The following is a 19,000-nucleotide window of genomic DNA, read 5'->3' on the forward strand; positions in this document are numbered from 1 at the left end:
TGTGCCAGGGGAGGTTTAGGCTGGACATCAGGAGAAATTTCTTCACAGTAAAGGTCATTAAACATTGGAACGGGCTGCCCAGGGATGTGGCAGAGACACCGTGCTTGGAGGTGTCCAAGAAACGACCGGACGCGAAATTCTGATCTGGTTAACGAGGCGATATTCGGTTACGGGTCGGACTCGATGATCTCAGCGGTGTTTTCCAGCCCGATCGATCCCGGGATTCGCTCGCCGTTTCCGCCGTTCCGAATTCCCAGAACGCGTTCCCGCCTCCCCCTCACAGCCCTCCCTCACACCACCCCCCCGCCCCGCCCGCGCGGGGAGATGACGTCACGCCTCCCGCGTGCGGTCACGTCCGGTAGGTGAGGTCAGGGCCGGGCCGCCATTTTGAGCGGCTCCGCGGGCGGCGGCGGCCGCGGGCGGGGGAGGAGCGCGGCCCCCATGGCCGGGCAGTTCGACTCCGAGGACCGGGCGAGCTGGTACTGGGGGCGGCTGAGCCGCGCCGAGGCCGTGTCGCTGCTGCAGGGGCAGCGCCACGGTACCTTCCTGGTGCGCGACTCGGGCACCATCCCCGGCGACTTCGTGCTGTCGGTGTCCGAGAGCTCCCGCGTCTCGCACTACATCGTCAACAGCCTGGGGCCGGCGGGAGCCCGGCGGGCCGGCGGCGAGGGCCCCGGGGCCCCGGGTGAGTGACCCCCAGGGCTGGCGGTGCCCGCAGCCCCGGGCAGGGCAGCCGGGGCGGCTCCGCTCGGCGCCCGGGCGGTGTTTGCAGGCGTGGAGCGCTTTGTGGTGGAATTAAGCCGTGTTTCGGAGCTGGGGCCGCTGCCCGCGCCGAGCTGTCTGTCCGCACCTGCCGTCCTGTGCCACATGAAATTCAACATCCTGGAGCTGGGCAGCCCGCAGCTCCAGCCTCGCACCTCTTTGTTTTCCTAAACCCCTTAGCGATAATTCAGAGATTTTTCGTGTCGTCTCAGCCGGGAGGTGGTTCTGTGGAAGTGTCATCCCCGAAGTCTGACTTCTGACAAGGCAGCTTTGCATTATCAGGGAGACTGAGTTCGAGTGGGGAGTTTGAGTAGTGGGAACTCTTCAGGATGTAAAGGCAATGGTTTCTTTAAATCAGTTGTTAAGTTCAGTTTCCTTCCCCTTGAAAGGAGAAGTTTGATATTATTTCTCATTGACTGAACGTGTAATATGACAACAACACGTTTAAGTGTAACACTTCAAGAGCAGAAGGTGCTGACTGTGCCAGAGAGAAAAGCACTGTGAGAAGCAGCAGTTTTGCTGTTCAGTCCAACTAAACCCCAGCAGTGCAGAACCCTTGGATGTGTCAGAAAGTACAATTCAAAGGCAGTGGTGTCCCTCCTGTGGGAATCAGTGGAGTTGGTGCTGGAACTGCTTAAGTTTGGATATTAATCCTTGCAAAATGATGTGGATGTGTGGTTGGCATCCCAGCAAGGAGCTACTAGATAATTTTAAAGTAAAATAGTAAGCCTGTGTAGTAAGAGATTTGATGAACTTATTTGGCAGAAAGTAAATTGTGTGAATTGCTACAGAGACACTCTGGTGTAGGTCTATGGGTGGAATAACACCAGGATTGGAAAGATGTAACAAGAGTTGTTTTATTTTTCAGTCTCTGCACAGAGTAGTTGACTAAGAAGGAGATAATCTGAGAGAAGCCAAAATTGCTTCCAGTAGGTTTGCACTGTAATACAGGGGAAGCATTTCAGATTGAAAAAACTGGGAAAGTCTTAACTCATCCTGTTTATCCCAGAAACCTCCTAGAGCTGCAAAGTGCACTCAAGTCACAAAGCTCCACAGGTAGAAGTTACAGGTGGCTGAATTCAGCTGGAACTGGAAGTCATTGCTGCTGTGGGGAGTCAGAATGTGGCAGGTGCCCTGTTGTTTCATGTGTGTGCAGACAGGTTTGGTGCAGTAACTGCTGACAAGGATGGCTGGTGTGTAGAGCAGAGTCAGTCACCAGGATAGTTTGTTGTGGAATCTAATCTAATAGGATTTTAAAGACAGTAAAAAACACTGGGTCATGAGTGTCTGTCACTTCTGGGCAGTTGCTTTGGGGAGCAACTTGTCTCTGCAAAAACATCACTTCAGTACAGCCATCCTGGTTTTTTTCTTGTGTTACATCCTTAAGCTCAGTAACATTTTGTGGCATTCTGGGGGCTGGCTTAGGTTAAAATCACGAAGTACCTTGTAATTCTCTTCTGTTTTAAATTATTATCGTGTTTTAAAAGAGTAGCTGTGTAAGCTGGTGGCACAGTAGGCTTAATATAGCTGAAAAAGTATAATTATGTTTTGGTTGGTCTCCTTTTTATTTGTCCTCTGGATGCTCTGGGGAGGGGTGATGCATCACTCCTGCACTACAGACACTCCCACGCTGATTTTAGTAATTTTAATTAAATCATGCCTCTGCTGATACTGCTGTCTTCATGTTCCAGCCAAAGAAGGTGCTGGGGAGGTGTATATTAAATTGCACTTCAAGTGTAATTAAGGTGCTCTTTCAGAAAAAAATAGGTGGGAGGTTGTTCTGCAGTGGAAGGGAGGTGAAAACATTGGTAGAAGATTGAAGATGATTTCGTGTTTGGGTAGGGAAGGTAATGCAGTAAAAAGAGTTAAGTGTTTGCAAATTGTCCTGCTTGTTTATTGTGGCCAAGTTAAAACTTTAGGAAAACCAAAATCACTATGTTTTAGTATGGTACAGTTTTTTTAGCAATTTATTATTGGCAAATGAACAGGTCTCGCTGGGAAATCTGAATATTCCAGGTGGGGTTCTTGGGTTGGGTTTTGTTGGTCTCAATGTTTGTGAAATTCCTGACTGGTCTAACACTGCTCTCAGCACCGTATGAATGAAATGAGGAGCTTTGGCTTCCCTAAAAATCAGAATGTCACAAAACCATGATACTTTATTTGATTTCTAAAGTAAACTTGCAGACTCTTTGTTAAATTGGTCTTTTGTCTGATGCTGCCCTCTCTAACTTCTTGCAGGTGATTTTTCAGCATAACAGAGAAAAAAGAATTGAACAGAACTTTTTATGTCTTCCTGGAATGTTTTAAGGAAGTTTAAAAAATAGGATAAATCACTGAATTATGGGAAAGAAAAACATTATGTTTTCAGTGTAAATGGATCAGAATTAGGGTATCATTTGTGATGAAGTATCACAGTTATGGCTAAAGAAATCCCAAACAAGACAAAGTGCTCCATGCATGGTGATGGACAGCAGAGGAAATAGTAAATAAATCATGTGTTTGCAATTTGACATGGGGGGTTGGGGTAAAAATGTGTGATATGCACTAAAAAATGCCTGAAATACCTAAAGATAGAAATGCTCTCTGTTGAGAGTGCAGCATTACAAAACCAGAAGCCTTATAGTGTTACTAAATTTGTCTGTCTGAAGTAGGGAAGTGTGACAGATAAAATGCAGAAATTGATGTTTTCACCATTGATGAGTTTTAGGAACATGATTCTGAATTTAATGCTTCTAAATCGCTTCCATTGTGACTGAACTTCCTGGAATCATGGAATCCTTACAGAATGATATCCACACTCAGCTCTGGATGAAGTGGCTTTAGGGATGTGTGAGCAGTGTGGTTTAACTCTGTTGTTTGGGGGTTTGGTTTGAGTTTTGTTGGGTTTTTTTCATTTTTATATTGAGATCAAAATATATTTAAATGCAAAATAACTGCAACTTTAGAAGGTGCCTGTATTAGACATCTGCTCTTCTTGTCCTCTGCAGAAATGACAGTCTGTAACGCCTGAGTGAATGTTTTCCTGATGTGCTCAGAGCTCTTCCAGTCAATGGAGTTTTATGTTTTTATAGGGCGTTTATGGGACTTACTTGTTCTTCTCAGCATGAGTAGGAAGGGCCTGAGAACAAGGAAAAAAGGTGTCCCTGTGGGGGTGGGGGAAGCACAGGGCTGGAATGTGATGCCTTCAGAGCCCAGCTCCCATATGCTCCAGGAGGAACTGGCTTACATCACTGGAATATCTTACTGTGCCCTGTGTGATAAGAACAGCTTTTCTGGCCCTAAACACACTCTAAATTGGGAAAGGGAACCACCCTTACAGACTAAAACTAGATGCAAAATTTAAAACCTGTATTCCTATGAAAGAAAAGCTTTCCAAAGCTTGGAAATAAAGAGAAAACTCCCAAATGACACTAACAGTTGGAGTGAAGAGAGAAATGCAAACCCCTTGAGATGTCTGAGGGAGTGAGAAGTTGCTCTGTGGTTTCACCACCTGCCCAGTCAGTAGAATATTGGGTGGTTTATAGCCCTAATTCCCCAGTATCTGTACAATATTTAAAACATACATAAGCAATCTTTCCCAGACTGACACAAAGCCAACGGAGTGTCAGGGGGTTGTGTCAGGAGGGAATGTTCATCATAAACAGAGAGCTGACATGAGCCAGGTTTGAAACTTTCTTCAATTCTGGGACCCTTTGGATTTTAACTCTTTCCTTACCTTTCTGAGAGCAGGGGTTTTGTGGCATCCTGAGATGGCTGGAGTCAGGTTAGTGGAGATGGAGTAAGGAAGAAGGATGATACTCAGCCCTTCATGCTTCTCATTCAAAGAGTAACCTGACTCAGCTGAGCAGTGCTGGTGGTGGAGGTACTCCCTGAGCAGCTCTTCTGCTTCAGCTGTGCCAGGCTGCAGAGGAGGGAAGATAATTTCCAGTACTCAAGTGTCCAACTTTCATAGGGAGTAACTAAAGTTCCTCCAGGAGCTGGACTCACCTTTACATTCTTGTTCTCTTCCTGGGAGCCCTCAGAAGATGTGCACGCTGTGCTGCTCAGACTTGTGCCTTCAAGAAAAATCCCAGGATCGTGAGGGAAAACTGCTCTTACTCTCAAAAAAACCCCACTTACCTTGTTGCTGTAACTTTTTGTTGTGTTAGATCTTGCCTGAATTATTCCATTGGTCTGAAGGTATGAGCAGTGTTGCACTTCAAACAAGAGGCTGAAGAATTCCACTGAGCTGGAAATCTGTTAGTCTTTGAATTTCATTATACCAGGGAATGACAAAACTTGGGAGCCTGTAGTGAGTGGAGTAATTTCCCCACTACATGTGAGCATCATTTAGCTCATTGTAGCTGAACAAGAGGAGCTGCAAAAGACTTAAACTGATGGAAAGTTTTCCACTTGCTTGGGAAGGTGGAGTTGTATTTTATTTCCAACCTGCATTTCACCAACTGTGACTTTGAACTATACTGTCCTTTTAATGCCTATTTTAGCTAAATTTTAGGAGTCTTCTAGTCTGCAGACAATGATGAGGTCGCTGCCTTTATATTAATTGGTGATTAATTTGGATTAGGCTTGTAGATTTTTTATTCTAGGTCTTCTCAGATTTCTGTAGCTGCCTTTCTTTTTCTAAAGAAAAGCATCAGGAGTGCATGTGGTTTTCTTGCAGTGTGGTCTTTGTGAGGGTAACATCTCTCCTTTCTAATGCTTTTCTCTCTGTCCCTTCAAGGAGTGTGTGGATCTTTCTGATCCCAGAATTTGGAGGGTCTGTGTCCTCTGGCTGTTGTTTAGCCGTGCAAAATGCGTTTTAGGATCTGATTATCCAGGATACAGTACAGTGATTTCTGTCACTCCTTCCCTGTACATAATGTTCCAGAGGGCTTTCTTCTTAAAGTCCAACTTGTATTCAGGTACACTTGACAGCTCTCTCAGGCTGTTGTGCATTAATTCAAGAAGGTGAACCTGTTCCAAAGGAAAAATAAAAGAATGCCTTGTTCATCCTGGTGAAGATTGACCAGGCTGACGAATGTTACTGATGAACTGTTCATTCCCTGTGACCTGTTAAATTTTTTCTGTGAATCCTTACATTGCTGAGACACAGCTCAGCCTTCTGGCTGAGTCAGCTTGTAGCAGGTTTTACTGAGGTAAATTGGCGTTTCAGCCTCTGTATTTCTGTCATGTGAAATAAGTTCCATGTCAGTGAACTTTCCTGAGACTGTCTTCTCCATATGGCTGCAAAGAGCTTTGCTGCCCTGCTCTTGAAGTTCCTGTGACTTTTTCTTTTGACTCAAGTTTCAAGCCTTGATCCTTAAAGGTTCACAACTAAAATAGTGGTAGATATTTGCTCGTGTTTCTGTCACCAGGTTGGTCTGAAACCTGGTGTCTTTCCCACTTGGTTTCCCACTTCCCGTGGTAGTGGAAGTGCGGCATTCCCAGATCCCATTATCCACCGAGTAGTGAACGTCAGCTGTTCTGATGTGGTGTAGGGATGCTGCCTGTCCAGGCAGAATTCATCTCCTGTGAGCCCACAGAGCTGACAGTGCCACTGGGGTGAAATTCCAGGGTTCTGGCCAAGCCTAGAGCTGGAAGTTACATCTTCGCAACAAAAGTTGAGGGGGTTTTGCATCTTCTGAGCACTAGACTTTGGAAGAATAAGATGGAATCTTAATTGTCTTCCTGTGCTGGGCTCGTCTTTCTTACTGATAATTACATTAACTTCCTTATCTCTTGGTGATGCCAGTTTGTGTTTTGTTTTTTGCAGTTTTTTGAAGGTATTTGGTTTGGGTTTTGGCTCACTGTGTTTGTATTCATTTCTTTTGAGAGCCTTTCAATGCTGTTAATGCATGCAAACGTGCATTTTCCAATGACTTAGTTCTGCTTCTTTGAATTTCCTTTAACCAGCCCCACTAATGCTCATGTTCCTTCAGGATACTTCAGAACTCATTTCTCGGGTGTTTGTCTGTTTTGATCTTATTGAATCTGCCCTTTTCTCTGTTAGAACCCCTTTTTGCTCTCCTGAAAGAACTTGTTGTAACATTAGCTTTCCATGCTGACAGTGCTACTTTGCAGGGAGTTTTGGATCAGTGACAGCTTGAAGGATTCTGCTAGCTTTGTACTCCAGAGCTAAGTCTTGGGACTGTTAGATATTCCCTGCAGAGAAAACAGACTTGCAAAGTAAGCATCTCTTTCTTGCTAAAAGAGTTACTCATTAAAGCATAAATCTTTTCATCTGCACTCCCTTCCCCCAGTCTTCCCCAGTTCTTCCCATAACTGATTGCAGGGGGCATGGTGGAAATAGAACATCATGTGTGTTTTTTTCCCCAGCTGAGCCTGAAGAACATAAAATGGAAAAAAAAAGCACAGCACACAGATTGGAAATGGGTATTCTGCACTTTGATGCTTGTAATGGCTTGAATGTGAACATCATCTGTATTCCAGTGTATTTGAGGTTTGGATTTATAGCTTGGGCTCCATCTGACAAACGTGGCAAAGAAGCGACAAGACTTGAGCATAAAAGGCTGAGTCATACCTGCTATGAAAATATACATTGTTGCTTTGCATTGCATAGAATGTAGATAATTTTCTTTAGTGGTACCTTTTATCAAAATGAAAAATAACTCCATTTGTTCTTTGACATCACTTGTTTGCTGCCATACAAAGCAGTTTTCTGTAGTGTCCATGCTTTTAACCCAAGATGTTACAACAGGTAAATAACCATTATTGCAGCGTTGTTCTTTGGAAATAGATCTGGACAGCAGAAGAGAATTTAAAAAAATAATTTCCTTGAAATGGTACCAAAATTTAATTTGCTTCCTATATTTAGAGTATAAAGCAGGAAAATGGTACAGGCTCCTGAGAAACCCTGATGTACTGAACATTTTCATCTGTCGAATCCATATAACATTGAAAGAAACAAAGATATTTTTATCCTAATTCGGGAAGTTTGGCAGTGCCAAAGAATTTCTCTTTTCCTTTCTTGACAAAATCTTTTTAGAAAAACCTGTATTTATTATCATGATAGTGCTGTCTTTGATAGAAAATACTCAGAAAAGCTGAATATGATGTAAAGATGATCAAATTTGGTGTTGAAATACTTCTCTGTAAATGTATTTGTCTTCTCAGATGCTTTGTTTACAGTTTTAATGCTCTCTTTGACATGTTGCCTTCTCTTTTCAGGGTCGAATCCCACCAGATTTCGAATAGGTGACCAAGAGTTTGATTCTTTGCCATCTTTACTGGAATTCTACAAAATACACTATTTGGACACTACAACCTTGATAGAGCCCGTTTCCCGCTCGAGGCAGAATAGCGGGGTTATCCTCAGGCAGGAGGAGGCAGAGTATGTGCGAGCTCTCTTTGACTTTAATGGCAATGATGAGGAAGACCTTCCCTTTAAGAAAGGAGACATACTGAGAATCCGGGATAAACCTGAAGAGCAGTGGTGGAACGCAGAAGACAGCGCAGGGAAGAGGGGAATGATTCCCGTTCCTTACGTCGAGAAGTATAGACCTTCCTCTGCTTCAGTCCCTACTCTGATTGGAGGTAACCAGGATAGTTCCCACCCACAACCACTGGGTGGGCCGGAGCCAGGGCCCTATGCCCAGCCCAGCATCAACACTCCGCTCCCTAACCTTCAGAATGGCCCTATTTATGCCCGGGTTGTCCAGAAGCGAGTCCCTAATGCCTACGACAAGACAGCCTTGGCTTTGGAGGTACATAATGGGCAAAACTTAGAAGGAAGAGATCTGTTCAAGGGATTTCCCTTTCAATCACGTGGTAGTTTTGGAGGAATGAGAAAGGGAAAAACTTTATAATACTGGTTTTACGTTGTGATTAATAAGTTATGGATAAAACGAGTGACTTGAGTCACTTGTACATTAGATTATTGTTGATTATTATTAGGTTACTGAACCAGTATCATGTCTGTTGTCAACCATCACTAACATAAGTGTTTCCCCATCCATGTTTTCTGTTCCTGAAGTGTTTATTTTGTGGGGGAGGGAGAGGGAACAGTTCATAAATTGTGTGTCTGAACATGTGTTTGCTGTTGTGTGCCTCACCACAACCTGTATAAGGTGTACTGGGTTGTTTGTTGGTTTGTGTTGGGGTTTTTTTTCTCTCCAGTCTGTCAGCAGTTTTAAAGCAATCAGTGGAAACATTGGTACACTTTGAAATTACCTGGACTGAGATGATGATGATGGTCACACATAGAATTTAATTGTAGCAACATCAACTCAAGCAGATTACTTTGGGCTTAGGTTTGGAGCAGGAGCATTTTATAATTTACACTACAATTTGTTAGGGAGGTCTGGTATAAAGCAGTGATTGATGGAGTAGGGTTTGTAGGAAGGCACTGAGCTTCCCTCAGGTTGATTCACTTCCTGACAGGATTAAGTACTTGTACAGGGCCTTTTTGATTTGTCTTTTTTCCTCTTAAAAAGGTGAGTGGAGTGCTCTATCCGCATCACATAATTCTCCCCCAAATTACATTTGAGGAAATCGAGACTAAGGTATTCCCTGTGGCAGACCTTTGCCTTAGGATATGTAAATTGAATCCTTTAATCTAGGCTTTCTTTGAGCTAGAGGCTCTGGAATTTCCTGATACCTAATTGACTTCCTGTTTATATAACATTTTAAGCACTTGGGAAAAAACAGTTTCTGTGCTGAGTCAGAGCATCTCCTTTCCACTCTGAAATACTTTGTGAAATTGTGCATAGCACAAAAGGCACTCCAGGACTTCAGTGATCTGGCAGCTGTAGGTGTGTGTCTGGTGCAGAACTGGGAAATGCAGATGCACAGCCTGGCAGATGTGAAATCTTTTCCCACGCAGGTAGTAAATATACTCTTGAGTTGCTACATGTTCTGTTATATATCTGAATATTTTTGGGTTGAGAAGCAGGAATAGAAATTTATGTAAACTTATCAGATTTTGGGGAAATGTGAGGATTTTTACCCTTCAAACTTTTATAAAGGCTAAAATGCTGTCTCTTTCCTTCTTCTCACTCTTTCCACCCAGTTAGCTCCTGGAGCTTGGGAATATTCCTGAATGCAGACTGTTGTAATTACCAGATGTTAGATTGGTTTTGAGCCTCTGGATATTTTGTGGCATATTTAGCAAGATCTTTTGGTTTTATTTCTGAATTTTGCATTCCCTTAAGCCTTAACTTTACACTTCATTTCATTAAAGAACCTCACATTGCTGCCCAGTGCAGGATTTGGGAGCATGGAGTGAAATAGGGAGAGTGAGGAAATGCTGCTAATCCGGGCCATAAGCAACTTAGAGTGAAAGGAAATGCCTTCCACACTGGAGAACAGCTTGTGAGTGCCAGGGCTGATCTTAGGTTAGTTCAATCCTCTTCACCAAAACTCACATGATCTGTCAAGAGTGCTATGCTGAGGGAGGAGCAGTTTTGTGGGTAACACCTCTCTTTTCTGAGCTACCTTACACCTCTGGTGTCTTTTACTAACTGATGGTAAAGGCTGAGTAGCTGAAGTGTTTGGGAGGGGCAGCTGAGAAGTGTCAGCTCAGCTCGGCTGTGTAACCACGTGAGATTTCTGGTGTCCAGAAATGGCCTTTGTGGGCCTCTTAAAACTGCTTAAATATTTATCAGTTGACATCTTGGCCCTCTTGGTTAGGGTGTTATATTCCTGTCTTGCTCTCCATTTAAGAAATGCAATAGCAGTGGTGGTTCTTTATTCTGTATGTAATATTGCACAAATGTAATTTTAAAAAGTGAGCCATTTATCACTGCTTCTAGTGGCCCTCAAAGCTTTGCAGCTTTTATCACTTCCGATCACAATGTTACTGAGTTGCTTTCAATGTCTGTACAGGAAAAAAAAGCAATATGCACTTCATTTTCTCCCAAGTTTTTCTCCATCCTGTCTATCAAAGTGCTGTTTCTTGTTGTCTCCTTTTTCCACGTTCCCTTTCACTTCATGGTGTTCTTTCTCTGTTTATTTAGAGATCTCTTTCTTAGATAACTTAGTAGAGAGCATTATGTAAATCTTATCAGCCCATTTTTGCCCAGACCTCTTTATAAATACAGAAAGTGGGATTCTTTCCAAATGAAAACTCTTATCCTTAAATCTGGCAATATTCATGGGAGGGGGTGGATCCCACTGTTTCTCTTAGAAAAATAGATTCTTAACATCAAACAGTTTTTGCCCAAACTGCAAACAGAGTATCTGTGCTGTTCTGTTATTTTAAGCCTGACATGCTTTTGAAGAGCTCAAGGAAGGAGGATCAGAGCAGGCGATGTTCTAATAAAGTCTGTGCTCTATTATGGAAAAAAAGATTCAGCAGGAGAAGTTAACATTTATTTTGCATGTAACTGGATCTATGCAAGGAGTTTTCAGTCTATTTTATGAGAAAATAGAGGAGAAAAAGGGAAGATCTGTGTGGTGAATGACTCTGAGATCGATCGATTTATTTTTTTTCTTTGTAACAGTAGCAGAGCTCTGCCACCTTGACCTCACCAAAGAGGAGTACTTGGAATAAAACCACAGCATACAGAAGTCTTCACTTGAACCTTCAGTTTTGCTTTGAAGCATATGGGGTATATTTAGTTTTAAAACTTCTGATGAAGACTGAGACAAACCTGGCTTTCTAGCAGGGTACAGTGTTGTTCCTGAGGTGCTGTGCTTGCTGGGATGATGCACTATGGACTAATGTTGCCATAAGTCAATGCTAAAAGTGAGGAGAATTCAGAGAAAACATCCACTCCTAGCCTAAAGGTTTTAAAACTTCAGCATTTGTAATAATAAGTAACTTTTGGAAAGGTTCTCTGTATTGTCTTCAGGAGAGTGGTTGAACTATAGATTAGTAGGCAGAGGTTTGAATCAGATCTAGAAAGATCTGCCAGTTATTCAGGATCAAGTGGAGCCATTTTATTAAGCCATCATTTGTAAAATGGTCCATGCTTGCTTAAAGTTAGTCCTGCTTTGGCAGGTGTAAAGATATAGATATATAAATACAAATATATATATAGATATATATATATATGAATGAAATGAGAAGGTTTATATATATAAATGAAATGGGAATGAAAAAATGTATCAGTGTGCCTGCTAAATGAAATTAGTGTACTGGTAAAAAGGAGTATTTAATCTCAGAGGTCTCTCCTCATTTAACAATTACTGAAATGCAGCTTTCAAGTGTAGCTCCTTCTAGTAAGGGGATTTCATAAATGAGTGTCCCTTGGCTGCAATGGCCCTGAAACCCAAAAACCAACTACAGGATGCTCTGGGAGTGAGGGAGTGTCACAAATATCCCATATTGTAACTCACTGTAATTGCTCTGTTAAACCCACCTTTTTCAGGTGAGTTTATTGTAAGGCATCCAAGATAAACCCTAATGAACACTAATTAGTGTGTGAGGAGCAGAGCAGAGGCCAACAGTCTAAGAAAAATCTCTTGCAGACAGCAAACTTCAGTGCAAGTCATGCTTTCCCTTCCCAGTGGGTTGGAGGTTAAACTGTTCTCTTGAAGACTGATATGTAGATTCTATCCAGGTTTGAAGCAGTTTAAATTTATCTGGGACATTGTTCTGGTAATGGCTGTGATTAGGAAATCAGATTTTCCACTTCCAGTATTGTCACATTGAATCTTATCCTTGTTAAATTATAGCTGATGTATTGTTTCGGTCAGCAGAGTATTTTTGTTGGTACAACCCCCCAGTGGTTATTAGCAGTAGCAAAATTATACAAACTGCATTATTAAATTCCTGAAGAGCTGAAGCTTGCATTCAGTACTGGAAGAAGGCTTCCTTTTTGCCTCTAGCAAATACATAAAGAGGATTTTCTTCAAAATATGATTCATTAAAATGTCTATACTAATGACTACAAAAGGAAAAAATAAAGCTACAACAAGAGTCCCAATGGGCCTCTCATTACCAGATAAGTAATCATGAGAGGTATGGGAAGCTTAATTAAATGTCCATGAAAGGGGTTGAATTTATGAACTGTTAAAAGCTGTTCTGGCAAAAGATTGGAAGTGATTAAAACCTGTAAAGTTATGGAGATTGGTAACATCTGAAATTGTTTTCCTTGTTCTTCCTTGGCTGCCTGGACAGTGCAAATAATGAGGTGGTGTTCTGGATGGATTTGGAACACAGTGATGAGCATCTGTGTAAACTTTACATTCAGTGAATTTCTGGATGAAATGCAGTGAGGTCTTTGGCCACACCTTCAGAGTTTATTTACAGTATTAGTGAAAGAAAATAGAGCATATCTGTCCCAAAAGCATCCTCCATCTGTGATGTGGGAAGAATTTAAAAACTGTTGTACGTTACTTGTAAATCAGATTATTGATAAAATTCTACAGAGGGGTAGAAATGGGTAGACAGCTTTTCAGTGGTGCATTCATTAACTCTCCAGTGTCTTTACAATGTAAATTGTGCTTCCTCAGGTCGTGTAAGTGCCACTTAATTAAAGTACCCTTCAATATGAAACAGAGTTGGGGACTGATCTGACCTAACTTGTGTCCTGATTTGAACTACCTGCACAGCCCTGGGGACGTGCCTGCTGTGCAGTTTGTGCCTTTGTCACAGGGAGATGATGCCTTTGGAATTGGTGCTGGGAATATTAGGGTGGAGATTAGAATTGGAGATGTATTCCTGGGCAAGAGGGAGAGGGCATCAGTTGTCTTTACTATTCCCATGAGTGCTGGACTTGGCAGTGCTGAGTTAATGGTTGGACTCGATTACCCTAAAGATCTTTTCCAACCCAAACAATTCTGTGATTCAATGGGATTTATTTCTGGAAGAAATCCATGCTGGGCAAGACTGAAATGCCATCTGGCTTTGCCTTTGGTAGTGGCTGGTTGTGGGTGCCCAAAGTAAGAACAGAGCAGCCTTATGGCACTTCTTACCCACCTGTTATAATCTGGAGAGAGAGAGAGAGAGATCCTTTACTTTCCAGACCTTGAAAAGTGGAATTTCAAAACTAAGGAGCAGTTGAGCTTGCAGATTAGTGTCCACTTGGTACAGGTACAAGCCTTCCTTGCTTTATGAGGCTCCTGATGGAGTCCCAGCAGTGTGCAGGCCTCTGTCAGCCCAACAAGGCACATTTATCAGGATAGCACTGATGGCAGGTCCCAAGAGCACTTGGAAAGATAGGTATTGGATTGCTGGCTCTTCAGTTCATGTAGTTGTCACCTGATCTAGGCACATTTCTTCATATACTTTCTTGGAGTGAATGCCATTGGGGACAGGCTGGTGTCTCAGAAACTGTCAGGACGAAAGCTGCTTTTTATAGATGTGTATCTGGTGCACTTGGGTGGCAGCACACCGAGGGAGGGGTGGCAGCTCATCCTGCCTGTGTTTCTGGATTGTAACGTGTGTATTTCTTATCCCACAGGTCGGTGAGCTGGTAAAGGTCACAAAGATTAACGTGAGTGGTCAGTGGGAAGGAGAATGTAACGGCAGACGTGGTCACTTTCCATTCACACACGTCCGTCTGCTGGATCAACAGAATCCTGACGAGGACTTCAGCTGAGTGTGGCTCAACAGTTGCTCTTACAGATGGGAACAATCTCAACTTGTTTTTATTGCAGATGCCATCAAGACTATGCTTGGACCGATGCTGAAAGCGGTATTGCTTGGATAAGCGTTCTGATAACCTGCAAACCCCTGGGACTCAACACCACCATTCCTTAAGCAAGGGTCATGTAATTCAGGGTACGACAGCAGATAACTCGTGTGTCAAGTGGCAGAACTAGGCCATGATTATAGGTTGTAATGCCTGCTTATGTCCACGTGCACGGCAGCCTGGACCTTGCCAGCAGCAGCAGCTGGAGGAAGCAGTGCTGTAGATGTTCAGATAACATTTATAGCTCTCTCCAGGCCCATTGCTTATGTTGCTTCTTCCTCAGGCAATGAACATCAACCGTAGACAATTCAATACCTAGATAGAAATTTCACAGATTTATCCTGGAGCTCTCTCCCATGTTTTTTTCCATCCTGGATTCTCTGTCCTAGAAAGGCTACACAGTGCTCTGCATGGTCAGTTAACTGTGCACAGCACAGACTGATGTAGGGCCCGTTGGGGACAGCCTTATGATTTACAGATCCTTACCATTTTCATGGTAAATGTCAGATCCAATCAACCTCAGAATTCTAGAAGCTTGTGGACACTAGATTGATTTCTTCAGTACTGTTGATGCTTCAAACATAGCAGCTGATTTTAATTTAAGATTTTTATTAACACACAGTATCTCTTTCTATCCACAAATACAAGGCTTATGGAAGTGTAAACCTCCATATCAGAGCTGAAAAATATGTGCATAGCACTTTAATACGTAGCTTTAAAGCAGTGTTTGATTCACTAAATATACTAAAATATTGACACTGCTTTCCAATAAAATTAAATTGTGTAGGGCTAGTTTAATTTTCCTAGAATTCTTCAATATTTGTACAATACTGTTACAGTACAAATCAGTGTCAAACACAGTGAACTGACAAACCAAATATTACTTTTATTTTAAAGACACTCTGGGGACTCTTCTGGTTTAATTCCCATCTGTAAAATATTTGATAGTGAATTCATGAGGATTTTATTTTTAATAAACTAATGGAAAATAATTGTGTGCTTCTGGATTGATTCTCAAAAGGCATAATAGAGTAAATATGGCTTCCTAGCTCATGATGAAAATCAGTGCATTGAGTAGGCAGTATTATGCACTGCCTTGATGGTTGTTTTTTAGTCTGTTCTTCTAATGATCTAATATAAATCAGAATGGATTTAGTAAGTTTTGTAAACTGAAATTAAACACTGAAGTAACTCTCCCTTGCCTGTACCCTGGGTTGTTTTCCAAGCACAGCACTCTGGTGACCAAACTAAATTTTGTAACTTGACTACAGTATAATCCATGCAGAAGGGTTTTTCTAAATAGTATCAAACTGAAACTGTTGGGTTTGGTTGCTTCAAACCTGTGTGACTCCAGTGGCTCATGGGTTGCCTGTGCTGCAAAGGCCTTTGCTGCAAGGCACCGACCCTAAAACAATACTGGTAACACTTTACCTCAGAACTCTGTAACATGCTGGAAATTATAATATTTCTGTTCTATTTAAGTACTAGTTGTTCTACTTCAAAACTAATCCATCAGCAAGTCTGAGTAATGTTCAGGTTATGGGCACTCATTAATTTCTGTGGACTAATGTTAATCACACCTGTCCATCACCAGTCTCATGAGCACTACTGAGGATTATTATCAGAAAACTGACAGCAGGGACAGTGGTGTAAGAATGGAAACAAGGAATTGCAGCTCCGTTCTACCTTGGATTGCTATTCTGGTTGGGGTGACGTGCCAGTGATTGCGGGAGCTCTTCTAGCTTAGTACAAAATTTACTTGGAGGGGAAAAAAAATTGAGAAACTAACTCTAGATTCTGTAACTCATCAGGTTCTTTAAGGCTAATTTGTATTTTTTCTCTGATCTTGATATTTACTGTAGCTGTTTGGGGGGGTTTTTGTTCAATAGCTGCACTCTAAATAAACAGACTTAATACTGAGTTTTTCAGTTGCCCATATATGCTTATATATTTCTTCAGATATTGCAAAAGAAACCTACTAAACAATATGTCTTTAGAGTAACACTGTTCTGAAGTATTTTTGCCAACTGCAGTTAATGAAAGCCCATATATTTGTACCTTTCCAATCAGGAATTAAGATACCAAAATAACATTTTTCTGGGAGTTTTATTATGCAAACCTTGCCTTTTTAATATGAAAGACATGAATTGAATTAACTAGCAAATACCCTGCGAACTTTGTAGATGTGGTTTTGTTAAGACTGTATAAATTGTGAATATTTGTACACTTTGAAAGAGCAAAATAAAGAAACTAGAGGAGTCTTAATAGCTGCTGTTACACTAGAATCCCAAGTTCTTGTCGAGCAGTTTTTTTAGCTGGCTGATACATTAATGCAACTGTTTTCCACTCTTCGGTTCTAAGCTGAAATGTGATTTTGTTTCATAGGTGATAGAAAGGAGTATCTTTGCATTTGGACAAAATAGACATTTCAACTTGTCAGGCTCTTAAAGGCAAATAGATAGAAACTATGTTCCTGAACATGTAGATGAAATCCTTTTGTGGCCTTTGTTTATCCTCTTCTCTTTGTTCCCTCCCTTCTCCCTGATGCGTGAAAAAAAATCATTGCTCAGAATGTTGGTCACAATCTTTTGTCTCTCCTTGGCTGTGGTTTTGATCTCTTGTGCATAGGCAGGTGTTAGAACTAGAATAATCATTTCTAGAAATACACCATGAAAGCAGAACGTTCAATTACACTGTGTTCTTCTGGTGCATTTACACGTTATATCACACTAAAAAAGTACAACTGGCTGCTATGGTTTTTTAATATCTATTTCATTTTGGTAAGCCCCAGCCTTTTTACTAATATATGACCTGGTTAAATCTTGTTAATCTGTTTGAATTGTATTTGTTAATAATGCAAATATTTCTAATCATCTTTGAGAGTAAAACACTTCCTTTTCGTTAATGGTTTTGGGCAAGGATTCTAACCAAACCTGTTTGAAGAAAAATATGAACATGTGCCATTGTATTATAACACTATCCACTTTCTTGACAGTTAAAGTCCTTTTTTATTTTTTTGTAGCATGTAATGTATATGTTCATAGTACGTGAAGTAAATAAAAGTATAGCCTAAACTTTGACTCAGAGTCATTCTCAATCAGTTCTTGGAGTACTTGGATTTAATAATTAAAAATAGAGGGGTTATGGCCATTTTTAATTTGCCATATTTGTATGAAAACAGTTAAACACAGTACTTAGAGAAGTAAGACAAACCAGGGTAACTAAGTTAACTTAGTCAACCAATAAAATATGGCTTATTTATATAAGGTGACTTTCTGTAATTAAATGAGTCAAGGGGTTGGGGAAAAAGTATATTCTCCTTTAAAAAAAAAACCAAAAAACAACAAACTTGTGAGGAATGTTAAGATGAGATTTTGTAGCTCTTTGTCTCAATTCTACCTGCACAAGTGTGTGAGGGAGTAGTCTTGGGATTCTTTGGATGGGGTGTGTATGTTTGGGAAGATAAAAAGCTGTTTCTATGTTCTTAGAAATATCAGTGAAAACAAAGTTACACACATGAATACCAGCAACAATCTCCTGCAGGAGGCTACAAATGTGTGGCGGTGTGAGGGCACTATTGCAGTGAAAGGCCAAGGTGTGCAGGTGCTGTCAAGGGCTGAAGGACAGAAAATCAGGACCAGAATCCCATGGGGAGCAATGTTTGTAAAATCAATCTGCATTAATCCTACTTTTGCCACTGTACTCCTTAAAAACTGCAAGGGGACAGCAGCCTCTAGGCCCCAAGGATAAGAATCTTGATTTGTCTTCACACAGTAAAGATTATTCTATCAGCTCTGGATGGCAAAAAAACTTAAATTTTCATAGGTAGAAGCCCCCAGCTTTGCTCCAGTGCTCACCCACTGCAGAGCTGCAATCCAAGAGTGCCTTTTAATGGGATTAGCTGAGATAATTTCAGAGCTCCCTGCAGCCAAAAGGAAGAGGCTGGGTCTGCCCTTCTTCAGGGCCCTGCCAGCCATCCCCTCATGCTTCACCTCGCCCTGGTGTTTGCAGAGCTCCCCTGAGCTGATGGAACACAGGACTCATGGAGAATCCTGGAGAATTCCTTTTCCATTCCTTCTCCTTCCAGCCATGGGGTTTGGCTGCAGCAGTGGTTGAATCAATTCATGTGAAAGTTAAGGGGGCAAGGGGCAAGCAAGGATTGCATCAGCAAATTGTGCTGTATTTCCCTGGATTAGGCTGTTTATTCTTCATGCTTTGCCAAATCTCTGACCAATTTCCAAATATCTGAATGCCATCTGTAATGAGTGCATTCAAAAGAATTTAAAGTATTTAGACAATATGCTATTATTCAGCAAGGGTACTGAGAATGCACCTCATTTCTGGCAATTGAATCTGCCTGAAGTGTCCTGATTTATTTATATTATTGAACTCTCTGCAAGCTGAGTGGCTGCTAAACATGAGGATCACAGAAGAATTCCTAAATTGATCCAAATCTAATTTATTGTGCACAGCTCCCTAAGTCTCTGCTGAAAAATAGACTTTTGTGGTCAATAAAGTGCAGAAGTGATTTGCAAGTCTTAAAAAATTACACAGAGATAGTATAGTAACTGTGCATTGCTGCTTTTGAGTGCCTAATTCGGTATCATGTATTTACCAACAATTCAGAAGGTTTGCAATGATTCCCAATTTCAGCAAAATCA

At 41.6% G+C, this 19,000-nt stretch overlaps 1 protein-coding gene across 2 annotated transcripts; it reads left to right on the top strand.

The window, feature by feature from the left end:
* Window positions 1-370: 370 nt before the first annotated feature.
* CRK (CRK proto-oncogene, adaptor protein) lies at window positions 371-17,404 on the top strand. Of its 2 annotated transcripts, none has more exons than XM_082294759.1 (3): window positions 371-685; window positions 7,930-8,465; window positions 14,109-17,404. In XM_082294759.1, the coding sequence occupies exons 1-3, from the start codon at window positions 442-444 to the stop codon at window positions 14,244-14,246; spliced, it is 918 nt and encodes a 305-aa protein (XP_082150885.1). In that variant the 5' UTR covers window positions 371-441; the 3' UTR covers window positions 14,247-17,404. The 2 variants fall into 2 exon arrangements, with proteins under 2 accessions (XP_082150885.1, XP_082150886.1); XM_082294760.1 differs by having other exon boundaries at window positions 7,930-8,295; window positions 14,109-14,229.
* Window positions 17,405-19,000: the final 1,596 nt, after the last annotated feature.

This window comes from Coloeus monedula (genome assembly GCF_965178545.1).
Source record: "Coloeus monedula genome assembly, chromosome: 20".
In the NCBI taxonomy this organism is placed as follows: domain Eukaryota; kingdom Metazoa; phylum Chordata; class Aves; order Passeriformes; family Corvidae; genus Coloeus; species Coloeus monedula.

What these genes read in the sequence shown, in the direction of transcription:
- CRK (XM_082294759.1), top strand. Translation starts at nt 442, where the DNA reads ATGGCCGGGCAGTTCGACTCCGAGGACCGGGCGAGCTGGTACTGGGGG. An exon ending in CGAGGGCCCCGGGGCCCCGG is followed by an intron (nt 686 to 7,929) that starts GTGAGTGACCCC and finishes TTCTCTTTTCAG; the next exon opens with GGTCGAATCCCACCAGATTT. An exon ending in AGACAGCCTTGGCTTTGGAG is followed by an intron (nt 8,466 to 14,108) that starts GTACATAATGGG and finishes CTTATCCCACAG; the next exon opens with GTCGGTGAGCTGGTAAAGGT.